The 8,335-nt window shown below is 38.7% G+C and overlaps 1 protein-coding gene across 1 annotated transcript in view; it reads right to left on the reverse strand.

The window, feature by feature from the left end:
• ESRP2 (epithelial splicing regulatory protein 2) overlaps window positions 1-8,335 on the reverse strand; it is a 29,020-nt gene that overhangs the window by 9,558 nt on the left and 11,127 nt on the right. The window contains exons 10-13 of the mRNA XM_035893127.1: window positions 6,797-7,018; window positions 5,303-5,501; window positions 3,890-4,082; window positions 2,685-2,862 (exon numbers count right to left, since the gene is read on the reverse strand). Coding sequence (XP_035749020.1) covers window positions 2,685-2,862; window positions 3,890-4,082; window positions 5,303-5,501; window positions 6,797-7,018 — 792 coding nt within the window. The remainder of the gene's footprint in view (window positions 1-2,684; window positions 2,863-3,889; window positions 4,083-5,302; window positions 5,502-6,796; window positions 7,019-8,335) is intronic.

The following is an 8,335-nucleotide window of genomic DNA, read 5'->3' on the forward strand; positions in this document are numbered from 1 at the left end:
GATTAATTGAAAATTAAAATGCTGATCTGCAGATTTTTACATTATTTGTTATTAGAAGCATGTACTGATGTTGAGACCAGCTTATTGAATCCCATGATAAGCAAAGTCTATCTCTTAAGAGGCAGGTCTGGTATGAAATATGTTTTCACTTAAGTAGCAACATGTGCATACATGCAATATACAGAGCCCATGAAGACTGAAGGAAGACAACAGAAGAGAATAAAGCAAGAACTAAAACTTAAAACCTGTTCCTTTCAGACAAGTACATACAAAGACAAAAAAAAAAAAAAAAAAAAAAAAATTCAATCTCAGCATCTCCGATCTGGTTCCCAGAATACCAACATTGAAGCCCATTGAATACCAACATCAATTAGTCATACAGAGATTAAAACCATGCCCAAACCACTGACAATTATTAGGGGCTCACTTTATAAACGAGCAGAAGCATCGTGCAATAAATCCTTGGGCAGCAGCAGAAAATAAAAAAATAATTTAAGGAGGGAAGAAAGGGGAGGAGAAAAGAAAAAAAAAATATTAGTTATTGCTCCAGAGACATAATATTGTCCCAGTACAGTAAGTCACCTCTTTTTTTCCCCTAAAGGAACGAGCGAGTATAAAACTAGCATTACCACATGCGGGATTCCAAGAACAATTCAAAATAACTCCTTGGCTCCTTTACAAGATATTGAACCCGATCTCATTTGGACAACATCTTCTAAAGAAATCAAAGAGGCGACCAATTTAATAACAGTAACTGACAATGACAGGAGGTTGCAGCAGAAGAATGTAGTTTTCACCTTGTGGCAAAATTCCTATTAATTTGAAACATTTAATTGTGCAATACAAACACTATGATCTGCTCTCCAAATGCAGAAACAAGGAAAAGGGCAAATTCAGCATCAGACCCAAAGTCCAGATTCTCTAAACTGAAGATTTAGTAGAAGACAGAGCTACTAGGCATTGTCACTGACCTGTTCCATGCACAGACAGGTTCAGGTCACATTTTTCAATGGTACACATACACTTCTAGCTGAATTTCAATTTAGAAATAGGCTTCCCCACTTAAGGTTTGAATACATCCACACCAAAACCCCCAGTTGAATAAAACGAAAGGTAAAATATCAATGGCTAAGTAACAGATGAATGATTACTACTGTTTGTCTCGAAATCATGAAAGGCACAAGTAATTGAACATGGTTTGAACTCTGGAAATATCTGTTGAAGAAAAAGCCCTAAAATACAACAGCATTTAGTTTCTTTTTAATGTTTGTCAAAATTCATTACACTTTTTACAAGCTTTTATCACACTTTTTATAAGCTAACCTTCAAATTTTTCCAGAGAAAAACCAAGTATGTGAAACTACTTTCAAACATAAATGTAACATTTGAAAAGAAGCCACAACAGGTAGAGCGCTGTATCTTCCAAATACTCAAAACTTGGAACATATACATTTAAGCATCTGTTCTCAGTCTACATTCGTTTACATAGCAGACATCTGGCTCTACAAATTAAAGCCTTAAAGATAAAATAAAATCTTAAAGAAAAAAGACATACCATGCCTGAATGTTTCGTATTAACTGCTGCTATGCATTAAAAAAAAAAAAAAAAAAAATATCCATCTGCATCTTACCCTTTAGCAACATCACTGTTATCCAAGTTCCAGAATTTTGAAGGACAAACATGCAAAAATTGTCTTCTTTTCACAGGTATCACTTGAACAGTGGTTTGAGACCCCAAGAGGATTTTAAGTCAGGGCTCCTGCCCCCAAAAGAAGCAGATTTGCTATTTGTGTAAGTACTGTTACCCACAGAAGTTAAATACTCACTAAACATACCATATTTAATTATCTTTCCTTTTAGGAAACGTGTGACGAAAAAACATGGATATAGATACAACATCCTCTGAGATGAAAGGCAGAAGACATGGAAAGACCCATTCCATGAATTCAAATAAGTGCTGCTGGAAAAAAAACATTTGTACATGGTGCACTTTTTTTTTTTTTTTTTTTAAAATGTTCTCCAAGGAGATAAGTTTCTGTGTGGTTGCTCACTGATAGAGCATTGAATTACCTGTAGCATGTAGTATATTTGCAACGTAAACGGAAAACTGTATTCTCCAAACCATTTTGTACTGATAGCAATGTAATGCAGTTTTAATGGAAAATGTTCCTGCCTGTAACCAGAAAAATTAGTGCTTTAAAGAGTGTCTGATAGAGGCATCTGTCTCTCCTTTTGCAAGCAAGTCACCACACCTACATCACAGCCTTTTGTACTAGAAATTTGCTCTTAGCAGACTGCAACACTTAAGTCTTCAAGGTGAAATGCTGACCCTGCCTGGGGCTCCCACCAAAAAGTGGCCAGGACTGAAAGCTCTTGGCAGCCCTTACCTTCTTCTGGCAGCCCCTTCACAGCCCCACTCACACTGGGGCCCTGCACTTTCTCCCTCTATAAACTCAAACCCTAACCGTAGACATTAAATCACTGCTTTCAAATTAGGATATCCGTATTATATAAAAAATAAGACAAATTGTATATTACACTTTGGTCTGCCAGTTAAATATACAACACTGAGCTCGCACACTTGTTCAGCAATTTCCAAAAGCACTCACTTGCTCAGTTTGATCCCCATGGATCATTACTCGGAGGTCCAAACACGACATCAGGGAGACAGACTGCATACTAACCTGGTACCCCTGGAAGAAACTGAGTATCTCCTTCATTCCTGTGTTATATGGCAAGCCCTGCATACGGACTAATGCTCCAGGCTGGGGCAGAATTGGAGTGTGGGTGGCAGTGGCAGCAGCGGCTACAGCTCCTGGAGGAGCTGCAATATACCCCACTGTGGTAGGGGATACCGGAGGACTGAAAAAGAAGAGGTCCAAAATTGTTATGAAAACCAGTAGCTGGTTTTAGTACTCCAAATAGGCAAAGATGAGACTGAAAATTTAAATTTGAGAAAATAAGCCCCAAAACAACAAAAAAACAAGCAGCCATGATGGGGCCTGCTTTGTGGACTTTCTTCATTTCTCTTTAACATTTGATATTTTATTTGTAGAGAAGGGAGGGAAAGGAAAATAGCTGACATTTGTAGTTGAAGACATAAAGAGTGGCACTTGTTATTTCACAGGGGAGGAGAAGAATAGCAGCTGCTAAAAAGTAGGACTTGTTCTGAGATTGTTAATAAACAAAAAAAGCTGTGGAAGGAATCACAGTATGAAAAGCAGGCAATGGCCCAAATCTGGTACTTCTCAGCCACAAAATGGTGAGTAAAGTAGCATCTCTGGTCGGGGCCCATCTAGCAATTTACCAGATGCTCAGGCTAGTGAGCATCACAAGCCTAGGATCTATCAAAGAACAAGCTATTTCCCCATGAACCCAAGTACCAGTCTTCAGTGAGCCATGTTGATACCATCTGTAGGAATGCAAAAGGTGGACATCATCTGCTTTGCTTACACATGTAAAGTGTTCTTTGGTCTCACTTACAAGAAATCAAACCTAGTTCACACCTACAATGAGTCTTTCAGTATGGAAACAGTATTGTAAGTACAGGAACAAACTAAGGGATGAGGGTAGAGGCACGTATTGACACAGCTTCTCGGTTGGCCAGGAAATAGAACTGCCTTGACGACATTGCCCCAGTGCCAAAAACACTGTTAAATATTACACCAACATTATCATGAGATTCAAAGACAGCCTACAGAAAAGCCTAACTTCATTACAAGGCCACAGAAAATCAGTTAAAATGGCTACTGCCTCTGCTGATGAACATCAAGTTCCCAGGGTTATCTACACCAGAAGTACAAATTTAAGATCTGTTCACAGGTGACCACACAGTTGCCTATTCCACCGAGATGAAATGTCAAGAGAAGCTGCTAAGTCTAGGGGTTACCTGGGATAGTAAGCTGTGTAATTCATGTAAAGCTGAGCAGCCTGAGCTGGGTAGTAGGTAACAGTTGGAGGAGCAGCCGCGGAGGCCTGGGGAGTCCTGGTGGTTGGCAAGAGGGCTTGTGGCTGATAAAGCGCTGCCTCTGCTGGGATCACAGCTGCCGTTTGGAAAGCAGCATAAGCTGGTGGAGAGAGACCTAAAAACAAACCAGGACACAACAACAAAAGTCAATCAGAAAGGAGATATCTGCTATAGGAATGGAATTGTTGATCCCAATGTGATTAATACCATCTGGGCATGATTAATGAACACTTGTGCAAAGACTGCTCTCTAGCCTTTCCCCTGGAGACCCCTGCTACATCACCATGAATGACAACTGGAGCATCCGAAATGAGCAATTCCTAAGAGTTCCCAACTCCTAGAGCTGAGCAGCCTTGTCCATATGCAAATGCAAAGTAGGGAACTTCAGAGCTATTCAAAGGAAGCATAAAGCCAAGTGCATAGAGAAAGCAGGCGTGCACACCAACACACTCTCTGTTCTTTCTAACAGAAGTTGTACTCTGTGGGACAAAAGTACCATAATATTAGCTACGCATGGGCATCCACAACTGCTGACCATGAGTCTCCATGTACAAGCCTTCTGCAACTTCAAAAAGTATTTTTTTAGGATCTAGCAAATGGAAGGAAGAAAGCCTCACTAGAACACTAGTCAGATGCATTTTGATGAACAAAACTCTGATTTGTATAGGAACATAAAGCTTGGCTTGGTGTGCAGTCAAACTGTTTTTAAATACTATATTTGGCAACTTTTTACTATTTTGCAAATACATCGGTATCTGCTTAGCGATTTGGTAGTGAGACTGATTAGAATGGTACAGTAAAGTTCCTTTATAGTTCCACAATAAGGTTCACTGTAATCTTAAATAAACACATAAAAATCTATCCAACTTCACCACTTTATGGTCTGTTAATGTATCATCCCAGTGTGTGTTTTCCTTCAAAAAAGCCCAAAGAGTACCTTCTCAATTCTCTAAGGCAAGACAGCAAGAGCACTCATCGGCAGCTAGAATATAGAATTTCTCTCCCTTTTAAAAATCCTTCTAATTCCAAGTAGGTTTCACTACAGGCAAATCTACCGCAGAGCTCAGAAGAACAGTATACCCATAAAAAGCAAAGTGTGCAACAATTTCACTGGCAAGGCCTTGCTGCCCTCTACTCACCACCGAAAATACAATAAAAATGCCTTTGATCAGTCCCATTATTGCCCAAAGGGAACAATTCCAATCTCAGCATGTATACAGATGGATGATTATTGATCATGGCAAAACCCAAGTCAAAAGGTGAAAGGCCACAAAGCTTCAGCACCTACCACATATCAGCCTTTAGCAGCAGAGAGCAGAAGAATCGCAGACTTACATGGTAACTTACATGGCGGTGGGGATAAGCCACTACGATTTAAAGTGCCACCCATTAAAACAAAGTTCATCTCCTCTCCTGAACACTGGAATACTTCCACATAACGGTCCTTCATCATTTTTTTGTGACATTTTTGAGCCACCATAAAGGCTTTGTCAGCAGATTTCATTTGGATAAAAGCATCACCTGATGGTCGTCCCTGGGGGAGGGGAGAAATAATCAGAAGACAATCTGTTATTAAAACACCCAAAGCACAAGAAATGCAGAAAGTACTAAGATCAAATGTCTACTGCAAGTCTGTAGCGTTCTTCCTCATCTGGCACCAATGACTAATAATTCAACAATTATTTTTAGGAGCAGAAAGGCAAGAATCATGTAACCAGCACCCATTTACACAACACTACTTCCATCTTCTGCAGACAGTCACAGAGAATAATTTAGCACAGAAACAACATTTGGAGGCTTCTAATCCAAACGCTCTTCAAAGCAAGGCTAACTTTCAAGTTACATCATGCCATTCATGGCCTTCTCCACTTGAATTCCAAGCATCTCCAGGGGCAGAGATTCCACAGCATCTCTGGGAACCTGTTCGGGTGCTTAAATAATTTCTTTATTTTTTCTATTTTTTTGTTTTTTCTTTTTCACCCAATGGGATTTTTCCTTGATTTTATTAACATTGTCTCTTATTGTTTTGCTGTGAAGCTCTAGGAAGAGTCTGGCTTTGCCTTCCCTGTAACTATTTTTTAGGTAATAGTACAACAGTATAAAGCTCCAGACATGCTCAAGTAAAGTCCATGGCAACATTAGAAATTGATTTCCAGGTCTGATTTTCTGCAACCTGACAGACATTGCTGTACGTATAAAATATTTAAAACTTTCTTAAAAAAAGCAGAACAAATATAATAGATCTCTCTCTTTTGTTTTCTTTAATACCTCAACATTTCTGTGGCTAATAGAGTTTATTTTTAACACAGGACAACAAGGAAAAAATATCTCTATGATTATGTCATTAAAATATATCTAACCCACAATTTTTAATTATCAACTTCCTTTAAAGCCCAAGAAGTCTCTAATCAAGTTAGAAGTTAGGAAAACCTATTTTTTCCACAGATACCACTCAAACAATACAGCTACTATTGAGCAGAAACCCTGAAGCTGACAGAGCAGCTACACCATCTAACAGGAGACTGTCTTCTGTATTTCCAGCACTTGACTGAAACACAAGGGACTATTTAAGACAGCCTCTGGGATAAAGGTATTATTAAAAGAAAAAGCTTCATCCTCCCCAGTCTTATGCATACATATATAGAAAGAAAAGCCAGTATGTATGTAAGAGGGGAGGTGAAATGGGGAGAAAGAAGGAACAAAAAGACAGGCAAAGGGAACATAGTATTTTCTCAAGGTTATAGAAGACCTAAAGCACAGTTAACTACCCTGACTTCTAAGCCTGTTCAATAACTGGAAAGTTAGCCCTCCCATGCAAAATGCTGTTACCTGTTGATTAAGGACCATGTGAACTCCATGGGGCTTGATATCAGCTGTGGCATCTCCCATAAATTCCAGGATGTCATCGATGCCAGCAGTGTAAGGAAGGCCTCTGAGCCGGACACAGTCACGTATGCTGCCCGTGGCAATGGTGTATGGCGGGGGTATGACAGGAATGATGGGAGTTGGGAGGGTGGGGATAAGAGGTGTTGACATATATCTATTAAGTACCTGTTGGCAAAAAAGGCACATGGATAGAGATTTACATGTCATCTGGTTGAGCACAAATCAGTTCTCACAATACTATTTCACACATTTAAATAAATCCACTTCCAACATCAGAGCCAAAAAAAAAAAAAAACCTTAAACCAAATTCTTGTGGATAGTTTCCTGTTGGGCATCTGAAAATTTCAAACTCAGAAGGGGAAAGAGGAAGTCTTACAAATTTAATTTACTAGACCCTAATAGCAGGCCTTTCTAATCTCATTATAAAAAAGTTAAAAGCAGATTACAGTTCATTTTAGAATATCCCAGAAAGGAATATTTGAAAACCACATTTGTTCTAATAAGCCAGTATTGTCACATTCAGTTCTTACTTAAATTAGGGTAAATTAAAGACAGTAATCTTAAAAGAAATGAGACCTGAAATAACTAATAAGTAAATACACTAGCTCTAGTTCCTTCATAAAACCCGATTGGTTGAGTGAAGGCGTTTGGGTTTTTAACCTGAGTGCTCATCTCCAAGTACAGGGTTTCTGGACTAAAAAAAAAAGAAAAAAAATGGATAAGAACTATAGGAGACCTTGATATCAATGTTTTATTTTCTCTTGACTCATTCTCAAATCACAAAGGGAACATAATTTGCTGTTGGGGCCTGTTGCTGAAAAACATATTTAGCAATGATTATCAGAAATAAACAAACACATTCCACTCTTTTGAAAGAGATACCAAAAAAGAGGTTACAAAGCTTTGGTTTTGTCAATAATGACTCAGCCTAGGGAGTTTGTCTCAACAGAAGTCTTTTTTCAAAAAACTACTTGTAGCACCTTTCAGGTCAGAAATCTTCTCCCTCAATTGTGTATAGAATACTGCAATTACTTTGTCTTAACACTAAGTGCAGGAGAGCTGGCTTTAACTCTTATAATTACTCAAACAAGGAGCCTGTAATTCCCTAAAACCTCATTTCTTGCTCAAGTAGCAAAAAAAAAAAAAATTAAAAAAATAGGGTGTCACCCTAGACAGCAGTCATTAGAGGAAGAAGTAATGACATATTGATAAAATATGTTATACAAGTTTTATCCAGGTCTCCCTAACAAAAATGAGAGGAAAGACTTGGTCACTGTGACAGAGAGGTTTTGTTCCTTAGACGACTTAGCTTCATCCTCTCTAAGAACCAGAACTGAAAAGGAAGGGGGGGAAAAAAAAAAAAAAAAAAAAAAATCTCACCATGCCTTTTCACCCAGTCTTCACAATGCACATATCAGATTCTTGGCTGTTCTAATCTCCATATCACAGCACTAAGGGTAAATGGCAGCTCTGCAAGTGTGG

Source organism: Egretta garzetta, unplaced genomic scaffold, assembly GCF_000687185.1.
Source record: "Egretta garzetta isolate BGI_Z169 unplaced genomic scaffold, ASM68718v1 scaffold314, whole genome shotgun sequence".
NCBI classification, from domain to species: Eukaryota; Metazoa; Chordata; class Aves; order Pelecaniformes; family Ardeidae; genus Egretta; species Egretta garzetta.